General features: G+C 47.5%; 2 protein-coding genes across 2 annotated transcripts in view; both read right to left on the bottom strand.

Annotated features, from left to right (window-relative positions):
- Window positions 1-226: 226 nt before the first annotated feature.
- Window positions 227-6,729, bottom strand: RPS17 (ribosomal protein S17). The gene is made up of 5 exons (XM_049852510.1): window positions 6,531-6,729; window positions 6,073-6,224; window positions 5,269-5,374; window positions 4,650-4,715; window positions 227-354 (listed from the first exon to the last, which is right to left on the bottom strand). The coding sequence occupies exons 1-5, from the start codon at window positions 6,531-6,533 to the stop codon at window positions 274-276; spliced, it is 408 nt and encodes a 135-aa protein (XP_049708467.1). The 5' UTR covers window positions 6,534-6,729; the 3' UTR covers window positions 227-273.
- Window positions 6,730-9,034: 2,305 nt separating this feature from the next.
- The window catches only part of CPEB1 (cytoplasmic polyadenylation element binding protein 1), a 108,003-nt gene continuing 93,332 nt past the window's right edge, over window positions 9,035-23,705 (bottom strand). The window contains exons 4-12 of the mRNA XM_049906185.1: window positions 22,342-22,568; window positions 20,147-20,399; window positions 17,792-17,905; window positions 17,114-17,203; window positions 16,056-16,192; window positions 13,418-13,616; window positions 12,017-12,111; window positions 11,327-11,407; window positions 9,035-9,955 (exon numbers count right to left, since the gene is read on the bottom strand). Coding sequence (XP_049762142.1) covers window positions 9,845-9,955; window positions 11,327-11,407; window positions 12,017-12,111; window positions 13,418-13,616; window positions 16,056-16,192; window positions 17,114-17,203; window positions 17,792-17,905; window positions 20,147-20,399; window positions 22,342-22,568 — 1,307 coding nt within the window. The 3' untranslated portion in view covers window positions 9,035-9,844. The remainder of the gene's footprint in view (window positions 9,956-11,326; window positions 11,408-12,016; window positions 12,112-13,417; window positions 13,617-16,055; window positions 16,193-17,113; window positions 17,204-17,791; window positions 17,906-20,146; window positions 20,400-22,341; window positions 22,569-23,705) is intronic.

Here is a 23,705-nt window from a genome sequence, read left to right as displayed (position 1 = left end):
TGACACACCTCCAGGACAATTCTCAGCGGGCAGGCAGTGACCTGGGCCAGGCCCCTGCCCCGATTACATTTTAGAGCCTACATTCAGCTAAGCCCACTTCCCACAGACCATGTAAGGTAGACCCGAGATCCCAGACAGGGCCAGGAGAGCCAGTCACCTCTGAAGTGTCATCATGAGAAAGAACTCCCGCCACCCAAACGAAACCCCACAGATGACACAGGCAAGATTGGTGTCCCCAAGTTTATTGAAAATATTACAGCACAGCAGAAAGACTCAAACGGCTCCACGTGGTGTTTTGAAATTCATCCCAACTGTAGGCTGAGTGACCTGAAGGTTGGACAGGCTGCCAAAGTCCTGGAACAACAAAAGGGGTTCAATGTCAGCTTTACCTGTGAGACCTGCAGCCAAAGCCCCGGCAACGCCAGCAGGAACCCAAGAGGCCCCAACCCAGAGCAATGACGCTCATGAGGGGTCCAGTCTAGATGTAAAGGCTTCGTCACCCCAGTCAGCTATTACAGGAGCCTGTAATCATCAGTGCCTCCACTTTCTCAGAGTGGTCTTTAACACAAACCTGCTTAAACAGAAGCTCTGGGAAGAAAGCTGTCTGACTTTTGCCCAGTCTGCCATTTAGTTAAGCACTTGGCTGCTAACTGAAAGGTCAGTGGTTTGAGCCCACCAGCTGCTCCACAGGGGAAAGATGTGGCAATCTGATTCTGCAAAGATTACGGCCTTGGAAACCGTTAAGAGGTAGTTCTACTGTACTACAGGGTCGCTGTAAGTCAGAAATGACTTGATGGCAGTGGGTTTGGGTTCACTGACCCTGAACTGCCCTCCGTACCCTCTTACGCAGTCATACATCCTTCACTTGTGTGGTTCAGGCCATCTGGTGCCACAAGATCATGCTGTTTTCCTCCTTGGTGTCCCCACTCCTTTGGATTACTCTAGAGCAGGTCATGCTTGTCTTCCTTGGTTTTCCCCCAACCTCTCTGAATCACTTTACAGCAGGGTTTCTCAACCTTGGCACTACTGACAATTTGGGTTGGCTAACTGTCCTGGGGGCTGTCCCCTGCACTGTAGGATATGTGATGTCTGGCAGCATCCCTGGCCTTTACCCACTAGATGACAATCAGTATCCTCCAGTTGTGACAACCAAAATGCACCTAGACATAGCTTCAATGTTCCCTGGGGGACAAAATCTGTCCCTTTGAGAATCATGGCCCCACAGATGTTGTATGCCCGACTCATAACAACTTTGTGTGACAGAACTGCCCATGGGGTTTTCTGGGTTGTAATGTTTCCTGGAGCAGATTGCACATCTTTTTCTCCTATGACGCTGCTGGTGGGTTCAAACCATCAACCAGTTCATTAACAGCTGAGTGCTTAACCATTGCACCAAGGCTCCTTGCCCCAGGGATACACAGTGCCAATTCCTTCCCCGGCACCAGCCTAAGGCATCAATAATCCAGCGAGCATTTGTGAAGGGGCAGTGCCACCATGCAGGGTGGTGGAAGAAAAAGATCAGAACCTGATCTTATGCAAGAGCAGTCTCTGTGGGTGGACAAACCCTGAGGGCCACCATATAGCTGGTACTTCATGTTCCACATGATCCTCAAAAAGCCGTTTTACAGTTGGAACTAAAAAGTTTCATTTAGGGCTGTGGTTATTTCAGGAGGAAACGACCCAGAGCAGACTTCAGCTGTACTGGTGATTTTTTCTGAAGCTAGGTAGTGGGTACACAGGAGTTCATTTTGTTCTGTTCTCTTGTTTATCTCATCTGGCAATAAACTGTCCTTATTATGTTAATGAGGCACGATTAGTGTGAGTCAATCTATTTTGAGATATAAAGAAAAAACCCAAGCTAACAGGAGAAACAGATGCCAAGCCACGTGGAGATCTCCAAGGAACCAGGAAACAGCAGCTGACAGAGAAAGCCTTCCCCTAGAGCCAGCACCATGAATTTGGACTTCTAGGCTCCTGAACTGTGAGAAAATAAATTTGTTAAAACCATCCACTTGTATTTCTGTTATAGCAGCACTAGATAACTAGGACAGATTTTGGTACTGAAACAGATACCTAAAATGTGGAAGCAGTTTTGGAACTGGGTAATGGTGTAGAGGCTAGAAGAGTTTGAAGGTGCCTAATAGCAAAAGCCTAGATTGCCTCGAAGAGGCTGTTGGCAGAATCACAGATGTCAAAGATGATTCTGGTGAGGGCTCAGAAGGAAGTGAGGAGAGCTAGAGAACGTCTCTATCACCTCAGAGAACACATCAGGCACCAACAGAACACTGCCAGCACATGACAGTAAATGGGCTGCTGGTAAGGATTTAAAACAAAATGATGAGCATGTGACTGGACAATGGAGGGAGAGTGATGCTTCTTATGCGGTGGCAAAGAACTTGTCTGAATTACATTTAAATATTTTGTGGAAGGTAGAACTTGTATCTGGCTGTGATTTCTAAGCAAGATCTTAAAGGGCCACGTGGTGTCTCCTTGCTGCTTACAGTAAACTGCGAGAGAAAAGTGATGGACTTAAAAATTAACTGTGCAAAATGAAAACAGAACTAAAATTTGGAAAATTCTGTTGTAGAAGCTAAGGACACTTGTCCTAAAATGTTACCAAGGATGTAGGTAGCCAATCTTTTGTTAAAGAGATTAAACCTGTGACTGATGGATCTCACCAACTACCACAGCAGAAAACCCATCAGCTTAGACTGAAGGGGACAAAGAAAGAAAGAACGCTATTCTACAAGCAGGACGTAGGCCAAAGGAGCTACGTCTGTTGTCCTCCAAGAAAAGAAAAGGACCGTCCCTGGACCAGCTCCGAGATCAGCAGAACTGCTGGAAGGAGTACAGAAAGCAGTGCCTTCTCGACCACAGCCTCCTAGGTGTCAGTCAGATCTTCCCAAGTTTGTTCTGAACTGTAGGGTTGCCGTTAAAGTGTGCCAGGAGGATGGGGCCATCACCCAAAGCTGAGGTGGGCTTTTCCGTCCAAGGGGAAGAAGAACGGGGCCTGCAGGGGATGGGAGGGAGCCAAGGAGGTGGGGTCAACTAGGAAAACGGGGCCACCAAGGGAACTGAGTTGTCATCCCAGAGGGCCTGGAAGGTGGCGTGGAAGCCCGGGGACCTTTACCCAGAATCCAGACGGCGGGGCCATTGGCCAGATGGTTCCAGAGAACAGAGGACTATTTTCAAGCCTTGAGATCAACGTCAATTGTTCTGCTTTGTTTTGGACTTGCTTAGTGCCCATTATCCCTTTTTTCCTTCTAATTTCTCCTATTTGTAACGGAAATACCTAACTACCTTGTGCCTGTTCTATTATACTCTGGAAACACATAATTTGTAGTCTGGATCTCACATGTTCACAGATGAAGAGGAATTTTGTCCCAGGATGGAATATGCCTAAAGTCTCACCCTTATTTGATTTAGATGATTCAGAAGAGATTTTGGACTCAGGGTTGATTTAAGACTTTTGGGATGATGTGATGGCGTAAACGTGTTTTGCAAGGACATGATTTTGGGGGCCAAACGTGGAACGTTCTGGATTGAATTGTGTCCCCTCCTTCCCCAAAATGTGTTATAAATCCTAGCTTCTATGCCTGTGGTTATCCCATTGGCAGTGGGTTGTCTGTTACATTAAGGAAGCAGGATTAGCGCAAGGTGTACCTTGAATCAATTTCTCTTGAGTTGTAAAAGAGAAAAACACAATCTAGCAAGAGATAAGATAGATAAGCTGACAGACAGAAAGCCTTCCCCTAGAGCCGGCACCCCGAACTCAGACTTCTAGCCTCCTGAACTGTGAGAAAATAAGTTAACATAGTTGTATTTCTGTTACAGCAGCACTAGAAAACTAAAACAGAAGCCCACGCTGCTTTCACAAAAAAACAAAAAAACCTGTTACCCTCGATTCCAACTCATAGTGACCCTACAGTAGAACCACATGGTTTCCAAAGAGCAGCTGGTGGATTCGAACTGCCAACCTTTTGGTTAGCAGCCAAGCCCTTTAACCACTGCACCACCAGGGCTCCGCTACTTTCACCAGACTATGTAAAAGGATTAAGGTGAATTAAGCAGTTTAAAAATGAGACCCCGGTCAGGCCAGAAGGGTGGATCACCTTCTGAGTAGTCTGCATATATAGATAGACAAAGGGAAAACAAGCAGAATGAAATAAGAGCCAGGTTGGAACTAAGGAGACAAATGTGATGAGGAGCCAGAGATGGAATCAAGAAAAGAAGAAAGGGACCAAGAGAGAAGGGGTATCCTGGAAGTTACGGAAGAGATCACTGGGTTTGGAAATTAGGAGATTATGACCTCGTGGAGAGCAGTCTGATTGCACACAACCTTCAGTAACCAGTGACCCCCATTTTGAAGACGGCATAGTTTAGCAGATGAAATTGTAGACAGGATTCTGAACTCTGCCATTTACTAGCCCTATGACTTCGAATTTACTGTTTCTTCAACTGTAAAATGAAAATAATTGGATGTACCTCACAGGGTGTAGTGAGGATTAAACAATACAGGTAAAGTTCTAAGAAGGATAGCTGGTACACATGAAGGACCAAATAAGCATTAGCTGTTATTACTGGGGAGTGGAAAGCTACTGGAGGTTCTTGGCCAGGGAGGTCTTACTTTAGGAATCCAGCAAACTTACCAAGAGCTTCAGCATTTCCTTAGTGTCAGGATCTACTTCAATGATCTCCTGATCCAGGGCTGAGACCTAGAAGGAACGAGGCGAGCTCACAACATCAATCAATGAACTCTCTCTCACCTCCCCTGCTTCTCCCAGGTTCTTCAGGGTGTATACCAAAAGAGGCGTCTGAGGGGAGGGATCATAATAGGGCTCCTCAAGGCGAGCAGTCCATTAGTGACACGGGCCCCAAGGACCTGTCCTTCTGGATTTACCTTTGTACCCCCTCATTATTAATTGGTATTCAAGAAAACCTCAAGACTGGGTTTATACTTCATGAATACCATGTTAGGGGTAAATAATCTAACCAGGAAATATGACAGTAGTCACCAAACAAACATCATTAATGGCTCTCATTTAAAAGATGTATTGGGCTTAAATGATCTCATCAGGGCAGAACAAAGGTTGATGTAGGTATGTAAGGTAAGCAGGTTATGAGCACCTATAGCTGGTTAAGGGGTGTGTGGATAAAGTACTTTTCACACTCAGGTGAGGTTCCTTTGGAAGTCAGGTGCCTCAAATGTTCTTAGGAACCTGCTTTAGCATTTCAGGATGAGCATGGTTAAAGACTCAGAAAGCTTACCTCAGGAACATAGTTATCCCTCCTTTCTCTCTCCTCCTCCTGCAGCTTGATGGAGATACCTCTCACAGGGCCTCTCTGAATCCGCTTCATCAGATGTGTAACATAGCTACAGAGTGTAAATGTCCAGTAACAGTGAGCACACACATCGAGATGTGGGTATATAACTAGCAGTCTTAGTTCTCTTCCAGTGACAGAGGGCTCACTATCCTGAGGGCCTCAGTAATCCGGAACCACTAGAGACACAGAACTTCTGCACCCACTGCTCCACTTACTGTTGTCTATCCTTTACTTTCTCACACCCTCTCTATTTAAACTCTTCAAAACCATCAAACTCTCCCCCCTAAAATGTTACATGACCCTCCCAGCCTTCACTTTTTCCCGAGTTCATGTTCACATAACGCAGGATTTAGTCACGCTGGCCTTCACTGTACACTTAATTTTAATCTGCTAAACTACATTCTTACAGAACTATTTCGGGCAGTAGTGGCAGCTTGTCAAAATCCCAGTCAACGGAGAAACACACTAAAAATGACACCTAACAGCAACGAGGCTGGAAGGCAAGGGATGTGACTGTGGCTAACTCCGACCAAGTATAACCTCCAGTAAAACCGATGTCAACAAGAAACTCCGCAAACGCAGAGCTCCAACGCTCGCCTCCGGAGCCATCAGGCCGACTGGTGCCAACGAAAACCCCCGGGCGCAGCCTCCTCCGGAGCCGGAGGACGGCAGGTGCCAACCCACCCGGGGGGGCCCGACTCTCCCTCTTCTTCCAGGCCCAGGAGGCCGAGTGCCGATCCAACTCACCCGGCTATCTTGTTGCGGAGCTTCTTGCTGGGAATAATGGCGATCTCCTCGCACACGCGCTTGTTGGTGTGGAAGTCGTTGCCCAGGCGCGTGTAGTACTTCTCAATAATGACCCGGGCCGCCTTCTTCACGGTTTTGGTGCGAACGCGGCCCTGCGGGTGGAGAGGACAGGGTCACTCGTGAGCCGGCGCACCCCTCCTGGGCAGAGCACAGCGCGCCGGGTGGGAGGGACCCGGGTCCGCCGGGTGGGAGGGACCGGGTCCGGGAGAGAGAGGACGGGCCGGGCGATGCCCAGAGCGCGGGGATCCCTGTGGAAGCCAGCGGCCAGCTCTGAGGCGCGAGCCTGGTCGGGCCCCACGCCCACCCAGTCCAGAGCCTCTCCCAGCGGGCTGCAGGCCGTGGAATGCAGCGGATGGAGAACGATTGCAGTGACGGCGGCCTCCGGCCAAAACACCTACCATGTTGGCGGGTCCCCGGTAAAAGAGGAAATAGAAAGCACAAGAGAGGCCTATAAAGCACAGGCCAGAGGGCCGCTTCCGCCTAACTTGGGGATGCGCTGAGCCAACTCGAGAAAGCCACAGCGGCCCCTGGCGGAGCGGGGCGGCAGTGTAGGCGGTAGGCGACGCACCATCTGTCGGCCCTTGCCGCGCTCCTCCGGCAGGCGGGGTGGATATGTCCCACCCCCGGGAAGCGGGGCTCCTCCACTTCCGTTCCCCGCCCCCCGGAAGGGTTCCCTGGGGCCGACTTCCGGCGCCCTGGTTTCTGTGGCCCGATCGCCGGATAGTGTGTGCTTTGAAGAGGGAGGGGTTTAGCTCTTTTGCACACGCTGGGTTCCGCACAAACTGAGGACGGGGAAGAGGCTTTAGAGTCCTTGAGGAGGCGAAGAAAGGCGATCCGGGATTGTGGGAAGGTGAGGTAGGGGATGGCGCCCCTTCCAGGGCGCCCACTCAGTCCGTGGGGTCAGAGACATGTCTGTACTGGCATGCAACTGGGAGAGGCTGATTTCTTCTGGGTCTTTGCTCAAATGTCACCTTAGCAAAGGGGCTTTCCTTCCAACTTGTATAAAAGAACACCATGGCTCCGTCACTGTCCTTTTACTGTGCTCTAATAGTGCTTAGCCTGTTCACGTGACTTGTCTTAGTTTTCCCTAGTAGGGGTGAGCTCCATGGGAGTAAGGGCCGTTTTGTTTAGCTAATCCCCAGTGCCTTGAACTCGTTCCCGTTGCCGAACTCGTCATCGAGTCGGTTCCGACTCTTAGCGACCCTATAGCCTAGCACATAGCATCCAAATATTTATGTGGATAAATGAAGGGCCCAGTTCACCTGTAGAGTTCCCAACAAGTGAGGATGACTTCTCCACCCACAACTGTCCCCAGACTTCCTGCCATACTCACCCCTCAAATCAGGTCCTCACCAGCCTAGGGAAGGCCCTGCCCTCCACCCCCAACTCTGGTCCTGGGCTGAAGGGAGACCTAGAATAAGGAAAGGCTGGGCTGGTCAGGTGGGTAAGAGTTAAGGGTTGTGCCTCATCCCTCAACTCACCTCCTGATCACCCCAGCCAGACTCTTTCAAACAACTGGGGGAGGCTGCAGGATAGGAAGCCCTCTCCCTGAAAGTAGCACCGGACGAGAGAGGGAGGAGAAAAGAGAGAACTTTATGGGACAGGAGAGTTAAGAGGAGGCCAAAGGGTAGGGTCAGATTACCCTGAGAGTTGCAGGAACTTAATTTACCCAGGGACTTCAGATCAAGCTCCTGCCAGGCCCCAAGGAAGGGGTTAGGCCCCTCATTCTTGGCTGAGGGGACTCCCCACCCTCAGCTTTTGCATCCAAAGAGGATGCTCCTGTATGTAGAGTTCCCTCCACCTCAAATGAAATTGGAGTCTTCCAAAGGATTAGCCCAGGCCCACCCCACCTAAAAAAATCATCAGCAGACCCTCTCACAAAGCCCAGGGAGCCTGTGAGAAAGCATCCAGGTGATGGGCTCTCTGAAAAAAAACAGTGAAAAATAAATTGCTCCCTCTCAGAATGGAGCTGGGTCAGCACAGATGAGTCCAAGAAGATGAGAACCCTCCCAAGCAAGACGAAACAGGCCAAGGCTTACAGCAGCTCTGGCTCCTGCCGAAGCTTCAGCAGCTGCACCTCCAGCACCCTTCAAGGTGCGTCTGGAAGCTGTGAGAAGAACCCAAGAAGCTTAAGAAAGGGCTTTTTACACTCGGGCTAGAAGCACCCATCTACTAGAGAGGCATCTACAAAGCACATCTGACCACAGAAGTGACCCCAGAAGTACTCACTCACAAGGGCACGTCTCCAAAATGACCCCCAACACCATCCTGGGGTGGAATCCCACCATAGAAAACCCAAGGAATCAAGAGTTCTTACTCTAGAATCTTACTGCCCCACTGCCCCCGCACCTCAGACACAAAGACCAGAACTCTGCTGCAACGTGTTTATTATGTGCCAAAAAAACTACACCACAGCTTACTCCACACATCTGTAGGAGAGTGCAGTCTTGCCTGCATATACTACAATGAGGTAGAGACTTCACACACAGCTTCACAAAACCCACAGAGTAGCTGGGATATGCAACAATGCAACGTCAGTTCAGCAGGAGGGAGGAGAAGGGGGGGTTATGACACTGGTTCTTTGGCACACAGCTTCCCGAAGAGGGGCAAGTAATTTAAAAAAAAAAGAAAAGAAAAGAAGTCAAGTTTTCAAATTCCAGTAGCATTTCAGTCGACTGCAACTGTTGTTTCATACATTTCTCAAATGATACGGGAAAGGTAACTTGCCCCCTCTAGGAGAAAGGGCTCCTGTGAGCCTTCATCTGCCCCCACCAAAATGCAGCCCTTTTTAGCTCAGTTACAAAAAGAAAAATGTCCTGTGACTTTGTGATTAAAAACTTCTATCAACCCTCCCTCCCCCCCCCACCGACATAGTGCAACTTAAGAAGGTGCAGTAAACCATCTAAAACTATATACAGCAGCCATTCAAACACGGTTTATCTGGCCCAGTTTCAAATAAACAAAAAAACCTATTTTTTTTTTCCCCTTGGTTGCAAATGCCTTGATTTGCAACTGTGAGAAACAGTGAACAGCAGTCCCCCAGACACAAATTTGCTATAATGTTAAAAGCTGCCAGGAAAGAAAAAAATCTCTTGTTCCAAACGACTTAAAAACTGTTTTAAGGAGTGTAAAAAGGAACCGGTAAAAACCCTCGAGCGTAAAATATGAAATATGATTTTGGTTTAAATGAAGAGCAAAGTCTCCTTGTTGTTTACAGTAAAAAACACCAGCTGAACACTCAGTTTATGCCGTTCAGGTGGGGGTTAAATAAATGGAAAGGCACTGTATGGCAACTGCAAGAATGAAACCAATGAGACCTGTGCGTCATCACCATCAGTATTGCAAGGAATGTAAAAAAGCGCTTTTAATAAATAAACCTAGATGTAGGCATCCGTGTCAACACCTTCTGGACACGTAGTTCTTTTTTTGCTTTTCATCGGCAAAATGAGGAACTAAAATCTGGGAAAACTGCAGAGTTGCTTGGAGGGTGAGCCAGACGGTCCTAGCCCTGGCATAACCCCTGAAAACAAAACCGGACAAAACTCATTGTGCATTAATTAGTGCAGAAACAAAGACAGATTCAGCAAGTGCAAAGGTGACTACAATTTTCCCTTGTCCTCGGGAAGCCAGCTCCCTGGCCACCAGTGGCGAGGTGGTGCAGGCTGCTGCCTGACGTGCCAGCCTTGGGCGCCACCGGGCAGGGCCAGCTCTTCTAGCTGGAGTCTCGGTTCTTCTGGTTCCGCATCAGTGGGCCGTGGTGGCGCAGGCCCTCCATGCTGTGCCGCCAGTGCCAGCAGCTCCGGCAGAAGTACTTGAAGCAGACCTGGGTTGAGGGAGAAAAAGGGAGATGCCATGCCTGTGTCAGCACCAGCCAGAGGCGCTGCTGCATGAGCCATTTGCTGTGCTTGTAGGGGAAGCAGGGGACTCCCAATGGCCTCTGCGGGGTTAGAAGAGATGGTTTCTGGGGGGTCTTTCACCTCTAACACAGAGGACTGACCAACCACGGCAAATCCATCATCTGTGTTTCTGTGGATGCCCTGACTTAGTCAAGCATGTTGAGCTCCTACTGTGTACAGAGACTGTGCCAGCCTCTTCATTGCCTCTTACCACCACAGCTGCTCTTTCTGCTCTGGCCTCCCTTTCTCACTGCCTACAGACCAGCTGTATCACACGGCTGCTGACAGGGAGAACTTTTAAAGACACTGACCATAGAGCCTAATGCTAGGCAACATGCGTTCGCTCTTCAGACTGAGGAGAGGTGACCAGGTATGTACCCCAGTCTCAGTCCCATCTCCTGCAGCCTCAGCAAGGAACTATCTGAAAGTGGGAGTCAGCTGTAAGATACTAACCCCCAAAGCCTGCCACAGACTGACTGACCAGAGAGGATGTTTGTTCTCACGTTTACTCAGCAATCCAGACCTTACTTCAGGCCCTTACTTTGGAGTCTCATTTAACTACTATCTACCCAGAGACTCCAAACCTAAGCAATAGCACCACTGCAAAAAACTAAGCATGGATTGACTGAGTGTCTCCAGAGGCCTCAAGCTTCTGTTAACACTCTACTGTCAAAATGTGATACAGCTTAGCAACCTCAGTGTCACCTGGAGACTTCTTAGGAACACAGACTCTCAGGCCCCAACCCAGACCCATGGAATGAGAGTCCGCATTTAAACAAGATCCTCAGGGGATTTTTATATACGTTAGTCTGAGAAGCAATGCCTAGACACACCTAGATCCCTGCTCTGCCACTCAGAAGGTGCTTTCTGCTGTTTCTGACAGCTGTAGGTAATGTCCAGGCATAACTTATCACAACAATCCAGAGGTTCAGAGGTAAAGAAGAGGGTCCTTGGGCAGGAAAAAATCAGTCTAGTGGGCATCAGAGTTAAAGCCGCAGAAACCCACCCAAGTTTCTATCATCTACAAAAACCACCTATTCAACCATGATGCCACACTGCATAGCAACATCCCAGGCAAGGAGGAGGCAGGCCTAAGCAGTAGGCTTAAGTATTGACTCAATTCAACAAGCCTTCCTAAGAGTTTTGGGTCAAGCTATTTATAGTGTGTCCTTGGTCTGACCATCAGCAAATGATACTGCTGCCTCCAACTCCAACCTTCAATACAACAAACTCGGCATGACAATTTCTAACTGAAGGCAGAGACGTCCCAGACGTTCCATCTGCCCAGGAGGACTCACCTGGTCTCGACAGAAGAAAGGACCAGGCTGAGAACTGCAGACGTGACACAGAGAGTCTTCTAGGTAGGGGTCAATCTGAACCTGCGTAAAAGCAAACCAGGAGAATGAGGAGGTCGATCTTCTCTCAAGGAGGTCAGAGGGCTAGAAGGGAGGAGCACATTCCTGGGCCACATAATAGGAACGCAGGATGCTGGCCCATTTTAAAGGAGGCCTAGAGAGGACTATGGAACAAGGGTACAACTGGGATCCCAGAGGACAGACTCACAGCCATGCAGAGCCAAGCTGTCTGCCTCTGGGATGTGGACAACCACACATTTTACTATTTGGTCCTCTCAACAAACTGTACCTCACCCTCTATCACTTAGCAATAGCTAAGTACTCAGAGCATGTGGGTAATGGCTGGGGAATGGGAAGGCAGGCTACCTAGTAATGCCAGACGAAGCCCATAGTGATGGAAGGCACCCCACATACTGAGGAAGCTCAGTAGTCCCAGCTACCTTCCCTCCTGAGCCTATTCTGACCAGGCCCACTCCTAAACCCTAACTCATGTTAATTCCCAGCAGCTCAGCTCACTCCCTTGAGCACACCCAGCACAGGCCTGAGCTTTAGTCTCAGGCCTGCTGTGGGTAGTCACTGGTCCAGGCCCCTCCCAGGTACCCCCAGAGTAAGGGCATAGCTCAGCCCACTCACCTTCTTGGTAAACTTGGTGGTTTTGATCTCCACAAAAGCTGCACTGACTGCTTTCAGGTAACTGCGTTGGTTGTTGAAAGTCACACGACCAGACCCTAGGAGCAACAGACACAAGTTACCTTCCACCCAAATTCTCTCCCAAAACGCTACTTGGCAACATGCAGGAAAACCTGTTTCTAGACCAGTGATGCCCAATAGAAATATAATGTGAGCTACTTATGTTATTTTAAATTTTCTAGTAGCCACATTAAGGTTAAAAAAAAAAAAAAAGTAAAATTAATGTTAATAATATGACTCCTCTAGTGTAGGCATGGAAAGAAACCCTGGTTTCTTAGTGGTTAACAGCTATGGCTGCTAACCAAAAGGCCACCAGGCACTCCTCGGAAACCTTATGGGGCAGTTCTACTCTGTCCTATAGGGTCACTATGAGTCGAAATCAACTCGACGGCAATGGATGATGGTTAAGTGTAGGCAGATGCACGGATAAGGTTAAAAGGATTCAGAGGTTTGGAATGGAAACCAGAATGCAGACTGAACATCTCTCTGCAAGGGTAGGCCCAGCAGTCAAACCCCTCCTGGCCTGGAGGTACTCGGCAACCTAGCCGGAGAGCCAGAAAAAGCTCCATCCTGCCAAGTGCCGCCTCCGCCCCTGCAGCCTCTGAAGTCCCTGTTCTCAATCTGCGGTGCGGCACCAATGAGCACACGGCGCTCCTTCCTGGCCAGATTCAGTGTGGGTGGGCAGACAAAGCTCTGGGGAGGTGGGTTAGCTGTGTCTTGATCAGAAAGCACAGGTTCTGCTCCACCGCCAAACCGTACCGCTGAGTTATTTTGCCATGACTAGGAAATTGATTTCCTTTCTTAGAGTCAGTACAGCTGCCCAGGTCAGGAAGAAGCCCTGATCAAAACCCAGTGGTCAGGCCCATGGACTCTGCTAAGCTTGGGCAGCAATGGCCATGACTGTAAGCTGTCACTTGAGCCATTCAGAGCCCTCCAGCAGCCTGACCGGGTCTCTGAAACTAAGACAAGACCAAAGCTTTTCAAAAACTTTTAATAAAGCAAACCAGGCAAGTTCAGGGAAGTCCTGGCCTTTTAATGAAATATATAAATAACCTGTTGTCTGACCCAAAGTGATCTGGCTGTGAACTTGGAGCTTCCAGCCAAAGTTCCTGCCTATCTTATCTCCTATCACTTTTTTGAGGGGGCACACGAGGGTGGGTAGGGGTTAGGAGTGCAGAAGGGCCATGGCTGGTGACTTGTCCAGGAAAAAGGTTATGCTGCTAGTATATGCTGATCTGCAAACCTAGGTCAGTCCTCTCTCCCTACTCCCATGGGAAGTATCACAATCCTGGTCTGTATCTCAGGGGCCACCCAAGCCTTCCAACACAGAAATGGGACACTTACCAATGGGATACTTGTGCTTATCTGTGTCAATCCCAGCATACACCACTCCACCAAATAGGTCATTCAAGATGGCTGCCAGGGCCTCAGCATTGAGCATCCCATGCAGAGCGCCGACAAACACTGTCCTGCTGGGGTCAAGCCTCTGAGACGGGCTCCGGACAAAGTTGCTGTCAGCCAAGACCCAGGGGATCACCTGCACCTGAAAGCCACCCAAAGGTGCATCAGCCCTGCCACAGAGAGGCTCTTGTGTGGCAAGGCACATGCTCTGGAGATACTAAAGCTGGGGCTACTAAGCCCTTAGAGGGGGAAAGAAGAGGTTACCACCTGTCTCAGACACAGACATTCCGTGAGCCACCCTCACCCCAACCCACAGTTAGAAGTAAACTTTACTGAGGGTCCATGTGTCCAGAATAGTGAAAGTAAACGGTACAAGAGCACTCACTCATCTTGGGGAGCAAGCAAAAAAGTACCAAACGTCATACCCAGGAGCCTAACCCTCTGTCCCAAACTTGAACTGTGTGGTTCTGACAAAGGACCTTGGACAATGATAAACAGAGAACAATATCTGGAGTCCTTGGGAGAGGAAGGATTCAAGAGAAATTAAAGAACAAGAGCTTGAAGGACAGAGGGGTAGGGATGCTTACAGTATTTGTATGATATGGTTATGAGCCCAATCTAGGCATTTCAGGGCTTGGGCCAAGAGCAGTGGGAAGTAACTAGAGAGATGTAGGATGGAAAGTCATGCACAGGAAATCACTCAAGTCTTCCAGAGCTGAGGACCACTAAGGCAGGGTTTGGCCATGTCCTTTGCTCTGATTCCCCTGAGCCTAGAACAAAATCTGGGCACAGCAGGCAAAAGACTCCACAACCATGTGAGCTGACAGATGACCAGTGAATGTTTGGAAGATTAATATGTGAAGATTTTTTTTAAATGTCTTGAAGCAGGAAGAGTTCTGAGGCAGAAACCAGCACGCAGGGAAAGGGAGTAGTTTGGAGGACAGGAGATCAAGGCCTAGATAAGACTAGTGTCACTGGGCACAGAACAAGCCAAGACCAAAGAGATACTTCAAGTGCAGAGCCTGCCAACTCAGACTGCTTAAGCGTGGTGGGTAAATGAGGGAAGGATCAGGGCTGCTGGGCTTTCAGCCTAGATGACCTTGGGATGAGAAGGCCTGGCAGACGTTACCAGGGGAGCCAATCTGACTGGAAGATGAAAAACTACACAGAAGAGTTTGGGATTACAGGGCATTTCAAAGGAGAGTCCCACAGGAAGAGGATCAGGTAGGCTTTAAGGCTACAGAGGTGAATCAGGGTCTGAAGGCAAGAACAGAGCCACGCAAGTAAGTAATTTATCTGAAATGAGAACTGAGGAAGGAGTCAAGTATTGACTACACTGGTGGTGGTGGTGGGTGGGGGAGAAGACAAAGAAATAGAGAGGTAGGAGAAGCAATGAATTAAGTCACTGCAAGGTGCTGAGGAGTGAATGGGAGACAGGAAGGTGTCAGCAGGGGCACTGAGAAGGGTGAAGGGGTCTCGGGTAGAGATATGGCAATGTTTCATTGGGAAAGCAGGGCACAAAGAAAGAAGAGCGTGCTAACTAAGTCCCAGAACAGAATAAGATGGAATAACTGCATGAGCTCCACACTGTAAGAAAGGCGAGAAGATGGGGAAGTTGTGGATCACCAAGGGCAGCCAGGAGATGAACTTACCCCTCCCTTCCACTAAGACAGGGACCTAACACCAAGAAACTCTATAAATCAAAGAGCCAGCTTTGTTATGTGGATTATTTATTTTAAATCCAATGTGACCATCCCAATTTTAACTGCCCATTTTATGGGTAAGAAGTGGACCAATATCTGGTCCAGTGTCACACAAGTGATGCCCTCTGGAATCAGATTAAAAAAAAAAAACACAAGACTGATTCCTGAGCTCCAAATGTCCTTTGACAGGGTGGTTCTTAAACGTGGTCCACTAGACTCACTTGTGGAGCTTGGTTCAAGTGGAGATTCCTGAGCTCCACCCAAACTGATTCAGTAAGTGTGGGACAGGGCCCAGGAAGCTGCAGTGAGGGCTTCAGGTGAGAAAACTCCATGCTAAAGACCCATGTTGTCAAGGCTGACACCAGGAAAGGTGTAACGAGAGAGAATCGCATGGAGAAAAACACATCACTGTAAAGCCCTGAGTGGGAGTGAATAAGTGATCCATGGGTGGGTGTATGTTAAAGGGGAATTTACCTGCCACAGGCTGGGAGGTCAGAAGGCACAGCCTGAGGGCGGGGCTAGGGAGAAACAGCTATAGATTCTATCAGTTAAGTGCAGGCAGAGAAAGTTGTTGCTTTTAATTTCACCTATAAGCCAAGAGGTTTGGGAGAGAAGCATTGGCTACAAGAGCAGAGTAAGGGCTGGAACATAATCTGATCTCCATGGGCAGGAGCACACACACACCACCAGAGACCCAAAGGTTAATTTTGTTGTTGTTGTAATTACGAGGATTTTATCTGTATTGTGGGGCAGTAAGAACAGCCTTCTTGTCTCAGCAGGAATACTTGTCATCCGCAGCCTGTGTATCCACCCACCCCAGGAAGTCCGGTGCCCCATATGCCAATTACCCAGCACAGAGAGGATCAGCACTAACTCACCTCCTTGCAGCGCATCCTTCGGCTGGACATCTTGAAATAATATTCACTCAGGCCATCTGGGCTCAGCGGGTCATGAGAACATGCCTGAAGCAAGGCCCGGACAGACTTCTCTAGTTCAAAGACCAGATACACATAGCCTATTCCCAACAAGAGGAGAAATCACATTAACGTTCTCTCACATAGTTTTTCTTCAGCCTTGGCTCTGAAGCAGAGTTTCCACTAGAGAAGGGGCCTTGTGCATAAGATTCAGTTTTGTCCTACTCCTGAAAAGTCTTGTTGAATGGAAGCACTTTCTATGTCAGATGCTCAGGCCAAGGGAGGCAGAAGCGCGACATCCCCCGCCCTCGTAAGGAAAAAGACTGGCAAGCTGGGACAGAGGATCCCACTGTTACCATACAACTCTCTCTCCCAGGACGAGAGCATGTTTATGCTCAGGTCAGCAGAGCCGGGCTTCCTTTTCTAGTGGCAAGAGGACTGGCAGGTCTATGGCCAGTCTGCCAGGGTATGGAGGTACTGCTCTAAAAGCCTAGTTAAACCATTGGTTCAGTTCATGGAAACATTGTTAGTGAAGATGGGGCAGAGTGAAAATAGCACCTACGTTCCTTTCTTCAGGGAAGGGATCTCATTTCAGACCAGTGAGAAATCAGATGTTTGGTCCTCATTCCTGACAACTCCAAAGGGATCTCAAAATGAGGTCAGGCAACAACTTAACTAAGCAGGGAAGGCAGGCAAGGGAAAGCTTTCCAAAATGCCTCATTTTAAGAGGAAAGGAGCTGCCTGCCAGGGTTCAGGTCTGGAAGGAAGTGCACAAGGTAGGGGTTTTAGAGGCAGCTCCCACTGCAGTGTAAGTTTGAACAGACAGAACATTAGCTCAGAAGAAAGAGGGGTGTGCTAGGTTGAATTGAAAGTATAGACAGCTGAAGGGTCTGTGCCCTGGAGTGCCCATACCATGTTACCAGCATGCAGCTGTGACATCCCAGCACCCCTCAGTGCAATTATGTACTAGGGAGGGGAAAAAAAAGTTCCTACCATGTCTGTATTACCTTTAGGCATATTACCTTTGGGAGGACACCGGGGGTGCTTGCCATCCTTACCAGGCCACTCCACACTCAAAGAGCCAAAAACACGGAAGGTGTTAACCAATCCAGCTGCAAAGAGACAGAAAAGAATAGAAGCTGAGGCACCTTCCTCACCCAGGAAAGGTACAAGTAGGGCCTCGAGCCAGGTTGTTCCAGGTGCATTTCTAACAAGTCCCAAGCAAGGCTAATACTGCTGGTTAGGGACCAATTCTTAGAACTACTAGCAGAGCGACGGTTCTCAAAATTTATTATACCTAAGAATCACCTGGGGATCTCGTTAAACTGTAGATTCAGATTCAGTCCAATATATCTGGGGTGGAAAGGAAAATTCTCAGCAAGGGTTTGAACCAGAACAAACCAGTTTGAAGCCCTGGGTACAAGCACAGGATCACCGTGTTCTCACCACTGCCCCCAACCCAGGCTCATCCCCCTTGACAAACAACTCCGAACTGGCTCTTGGTCTCAGGAGACAAGCACAAGCACCCAACACGGAAGCACTGCGGAGTCTATGAAGTGCACCTCTCCCCTCTGCCGCTCCTCTAACAGCCTGTTCTCAGGCAGAGAGGTCCAGCCTCTGGCCTCGTGTCCAAGTTTCTTGCTCCTGAAAGACAGGCTCCAACTTCAACTCTTGTAGGACGAGTCTCAGAGGCATCTCACCTTCTGTAATATCCCAGGGAACACCTCCTAGGAACACCTTGCAAGAGTAGATGGGGTTCTTGTAGTTCTGGGGAGGAAGCTGGCCGCTCCAGGTACAAGTGGCTTCATTCACAGCTTTGGTAGAAGACAAAGAGAGAAAGAGGAGCCAGAGAATCAATAGTCACTACCCCTCGGGTGAACCTATACAGGAAAAACTGGCCACAATCCTAACCCAGCTGCCTGGGAGAACATCTGACTACTCTAAGGCAAAAAAAAAACATGTCTCATCAATCCAATCAGCCAAGTGTGATAATCCTAATTCACTAATTCTGTCCCCACTGAAATTGAGAGGAATATCAAACCAGACGTTTAGGGTTAAAATTATGACACCCCAATGTATTTCCAAACACTATCGTAACTGATAAGCAAACCACATAGCAGTTTTACCTAGCTATGCTTATAATACTAATTAATTTAAACCTATAATTATTTGAAAATGATCAGAGCAATTTGGTATATAGTGTCCTATAGGCTAATCCTTTACTGGTCCAAATGGACCTTCTCCCCAACGACTTGAATGAAAGACATTCCACTGTTTACCTGTTTTGGCTCTGAACTCACCAATCACTGAAGTTTGGATACTGCCAATAAAACCACGACAGCAACCCACGACAACGAGAATGTCACAACTGTTCCCCAAGTCAGAACCATGGCCCATCACTGCCAGAGCTGTCCTTACGGTACCTGAACAGAAACTGCGTCTTCCTTGATGTCAAATTTGTGAAATAATGGATTTTCCCCGATCCCTCAGTTTCGTATTTAATGCCAAACACAAGTTTGTCCAAGCCCACTGTGAAGTTTCTTGAACTCTGACTCAAGCGTCATGTTAAGAAAACAAGTTCTAAATGCTTTCTCCTCTTTGCTGTAGAGTACAGGAACTATTTCCTGTTTGGCCTGCCCCTAATAATTTATAGGGGCCTCTCTGTTCTTGTGACCATTTCAGCCTTCTATCAGTCTTTAATCCCACCCCGCCCCCCTCAGCCTGTGCCTCTTCAGATCGGAGACTGACCTTAATGGGGACTGCCTAGTCCCTGCCCATTCTACCCTCCTCCTTTAGCACTGAGGCAGATAGGCAGTGAAATGAACTATCATTCTCATTCAGGACAAGGATCTGGAAAGCCAGTCCCTAAAAGGCAGAAGCCCATTGTGTTGCTACAGCAAGACACTGGGTACCATCTGCAATATTTTGCAAACAAACTCAGAGTCGATATAATGGCCTCATCCAAAAGCACGGTAATGTTTCTTAGGACAACAATGGCACTAGAGGCAGTATAAAGATGAGCTGTCAAAATCATTAGGTGAACAGGGCGGCTGCACTATCAGGGGTGAAGGAGACCAGGTCCAATTCTGAGAGCAGAAAGACAGATATACTGAAGCCTATGGAAAACAAATGGAATGAAGAAACCAAACATTCACTTAGTCATCAACTCCAAAACCTCAAAATAGGGGTGACAGTCTCCTTGAAGCTACAGCAGATAAAGACTTACGGAACTCATTTACTTCCAAGTACTGGCATAAGATGAAAAACAGAAACGTAAGTGTTTAAGATAACTTTAAAAATGACGGGACATTTGGGGGTATCTCTTACACCTTGTTGTTGTTAGTTACTGTTAAGTTGATTCCAACTCATGGTGTCCCCATGTGTGCAGAACAGAACTGCTCTGTGAGGTTTTCAAGGCTGTGCTTTTGGGAAACTGATCGCCACGCCTGTCTTCCGAGGCATCTCTGGGAGTGTCTGAACCACCAGCTTTTCAGCTAGTAGTTGAGCCCTTGACCATTTGTGCCACAAAGGGACTCCTTCCCTTATCTTAGAGGTTAACAAATGGACCACCCACCTCCCAGTGCATTCCTGAGTATACCAGTCAGACAGCCTTGGGGAAGAAAGCACCAGCATGGGCTGTGTCTCATATGTCTTTGAAGTAGAAAGTGGGAAAGTAGACAAAATTCTGGGCATCAACCTCAGAGTTTCTTTTGCAGATACTCACCTGCGAAAGAACTAAAAGCCAATGTAGTAACAGCACATAGCCTGTCTTCTCAGAAGAACACAAGTGAGAGCTGGATTGAACCCCTCATGGGTACATTCCTGCACACCAGATTATCTACCTCTTTCCTTTGCACTCAGCCTCAAAGAAGTCTCTGAGTTCGCCTCCAACATCACTTACACCACAGAACAGACCATTCATTGCATATCTGGAGACTTCACCATGCAACCAACTCCTCCCTCTGGACAATTCACCAGTGTGTGAGCTAAGGTCACTTCTTCTCTGCATCCAGAATGAAGCTTCAGGCCCCATGCTTGCCCAAAGCCACACTCACCTGCAGCTTGCCGGTGCAGCCTTGCCTCTCTTTCTATGCTGAAGGGGTCTTTGGGAGCTTCAAGAAGGTCCCAGGATGGCCACACAGAAGCTCCAGGCCATCTCTTTGATGTACTGGTTGGGGAGGGTGTGACTGCAGTGAGAGCAGCTTGCTCTTGGTCCATCCGGGATCCGACCCCCATCTTTAAAGGGTCTCTGGGACCACCCCCCGTCAGAGACAGGAAGGGCAGAGGAGGGGAAATGCGAAGGCTTGACTAAGGGAGGAAAAAGGAAAATGTAAGTTTTCAAAGGACAGTTTTGATATAATAATAATAATCACACTACAGAAAAAATGAAATACTTTCCTCATGCTATCATACATTTAGCATAATATATTTCCTTTTAGACTTTCTTCCTATAGATTTTTAAGATTAATTGTACCTATAATTGAAACAAATTTTCCTTCACTCTCCATATTTTTTCATATTGCCAAGATATCTTCATTAAAAAAAAAAAAAAACTCAAACCTGTTGCTGTCGAGTTGATTCTGACTCATAGCAACCCTACAGGACAGAGTAGAACTGCGCCATAGGGTTTCCAAAGAGTACCTGGTGGATTTGAATTGCTGACCTTTTGGTTAGCAGCCATAGCACTTAACCACTATGCCACCAGGGTTTCCAGATATCTTCACAGCCACTTTTAATGTGTTTATGATACTATATTTAGGGAACAAGCTACATTCCACTGACCCATTCCCCTCCTGGTAAACATTTAGGTACTTTCCAAGATTTCAGGATTATGAATAACAATTTTAAGGCACAGTTTCTTTGTATTTTGTGTTTTCTTTGGTCAGACTCCTAAAAGTACAATGCCAAAATGCTTTCTATGAGGATTCTGTTCCTATAAAAAATGTATGAGAATACAAGTTCCACTACACGCTTGTGTCAAGGCTTTAAACTCTGCTATTTAATTGGCTCAAAATGAGACATTATCAAAAAATAAACTAATTAGTCAACAGAATATTTTCTTTAAGTTCATATACTTCCTCTATTACCTATTCTGTCAGTTATCTGTTCTTATCCTTTTCCCCATCTATCCCATTTTGGGGGAGGTTCTGAGAAAGTTCTTTATACAAAATACCAAAATACTGGAGTTAGTTACAGCTGTATTTCCAAGACTGAGCCCCACCTAAAGTGACAGGATCAGAACTAGAAGCACCTCATCTGGCCCCATTTTACAGTCCAGAAAAAATAAAGGGACCTGCTTGTGGTTACTTTTCTAGAAATGCAATCTGAACAGCAAAACCAATGGACAGTGGGAACACCAATGCCAGCCTTCACATTCTAGGATCAGCTGAGGAGAGATGACAAGTGGGCCCTAAAAGGTCATGCTATGAATGGGAAACTATAATCACAACCACTGTTCTCAGTCCTGGATATAGAAAAGGGTGGGAAATCAGGCCATTTTTTCATTAAACATTCAGCTGAGAGGAATGGTAATAGAGAAGTCAGGCAGAGAAGACATCTGAAATTACATTTTATTTTAGGATGATTTCTTACTGCCAATCCCACATATATTTACTTCTACTATCCCCCCTTCCCCACACCCATTCTAATCCATTTGCTAACACCACCACACCATATGTCATACAGGGCTATAGATAAGAACATGAGATGCATAAATGAACTTTAAGCCAATACTTCACAGGTTCATCATGGCCCCAGACTGAGAGTTGGCATGGGTCAGTAGAAAGAACAGAGGAGCTAAAGTCAATCAGATCTGGATTAAAACTCTGGCCCTGCTACTTACTCATCATGTGATTTTTAAAATTATCATTTACAAGTATCATATATCAAATAGAAAGGTACATAAATGATAGTTTTAAGGTTACAGCAAATACCCATGTAGGTAAAAAAAGGAAAATTGCCAGGACTTCCATATTTACTTTTGAAATTAACTGTTTTCCAACAGTTCTCAGAGTAACTAGTGAAAGGAGAGCCCTTAGCTCAGTTCTGAAGTTAACTGCTCAATGCGTATACAAAGAATCCCTGATTCTGTTGAGCATGAAAAGCTCTACAGATGACCACAACGGCCTCCACTCCTCCCATCATCCCACCTCCCAGCAGATATGCATTCCCACTCCAAGCTCCAAAGCAAACAGTGCACCCTCCTTCCTCTTGGACACACACAGGCAAGCCCCACAGACAAGTTACATACAATCAAATCTGAGAGATGATCTGATCCAGAGCTGAAGCCACTGGTGTCTGAGTCAGAGGGGCTGCTAGAACGGGAGTCCAGGATGGGCCGGGTGTCCAGACGGGATCCTCTCACTGAGGGTGCTGGAAACTTGTCCATCAAGTCAGCCCCAAGGGGGTCCAGAGGCAGGAAGCTCAAGGGGGGTTTTCCCAGGACATTTCCCAGCGGTTTATGGAGCATGCTCAGTACTGAGAGAAAAAAAAAAAAAAAAAAGGAACCCTCATGACCTTGTAGTTTTCTTCCCAAGAAAAGGCTTCCAAGAGCTCTTCCCCTTTCTCCTACAGCAATCCAACAAGATTCACCAAGGCAGGATCACTGAAGGTACACTAGAACCAGAGAGTATAGTGAACAGATAGATATACATCCAATACTGATATTCATCCAACACTGAGACCTAGTCACCCAGGCCCATCAGAGAGCGTTACAGTATGACTGAATACCAGAGTTCTTACTATTTACAGTAGCAGCAAAACTCCTCCTCTCTGATACCAAGGCTTAGGGCTAGCACTTGGGAAACTCTGTACCACATGGGATACCGATCTCAACTGCTATTAACGTCTGGACGCACCTCCGTATGTTACCACAGGTGATACTGCTCCTTCCTTATTGCCTGTCTACCTCCTTCTTAGTATGTAGCTAAAATCATTTCTTGCCACATACTGGAACTCTGGTGTCATGGATTGAATTGTGTCCCCCCAAAATATATGTCAGCTTGACTGGGCCGTGATTCTCAGTGGTTCGGCAGTTATGTAATGGTGTAATCATTCCCCATGATGTAATCTGAGGTGATCAGCCCATCATAGTTGTAAGGGGATTAGGGTGGGATATAACATGCTTTCTCAGGTCACAGCCCTGATCTGATGTAAGGGGCATTTCCCCTGCGGTGTGGCCTGCATCACTTTTTATCTTACAAGAGATAAAAGGAGAGAGAAGCAAGACCTCGGAGAGAGTGGGACCTCAGTACCACCAAGAAAGAAGAGCCAGAAACAGAGCATGTCTTTTAGACCTGGGGTCCCTGCGCTGAGAACCTCCTAGACAGACCCAAGGGAAGACTGAAGCCAAGACACCTGTAGATCCCTAAGGGGTGCTGAGCCCACAGATGTTGAAAGGAGACAAGGACCTTCCCAAGAGCCGAGAGATAGAGAAAGCCTTTGCCTACAGCTGGCACCCTGAATTTGGACTTTCTCCTAAACTGTGAGAGAATAAGTTTGTTAAAGCCATTCACTCGTGGTATTTCTGTTATAGCAGCACTAGATAACTAAGACAGCTGGTATAGCAAGAGCTATAGACAAGTTATAATGAAGTTACAGAGAAGTTCCCTTCTG

This window comes from Elephas maximus, chromosome 13 (genome assembly GCF_024166365.1).
Source record: "Elephas maximus indicus isolate mEleMax1 chromosome 13, mEleMax1 primary haplotype, whole genome shotgun sequence".
Lineage (NCBI taxonomy): Eukaryota > Metazoa > Chordata > Mammalia > Proboscidea > Elephantidae > Elephas > Elephas maximus.
The sequence above is the reverse complement of the archived record's forward strand: the minus strand, read 5'-3'. Positions and strand labels throughout refer to the sequence as shown.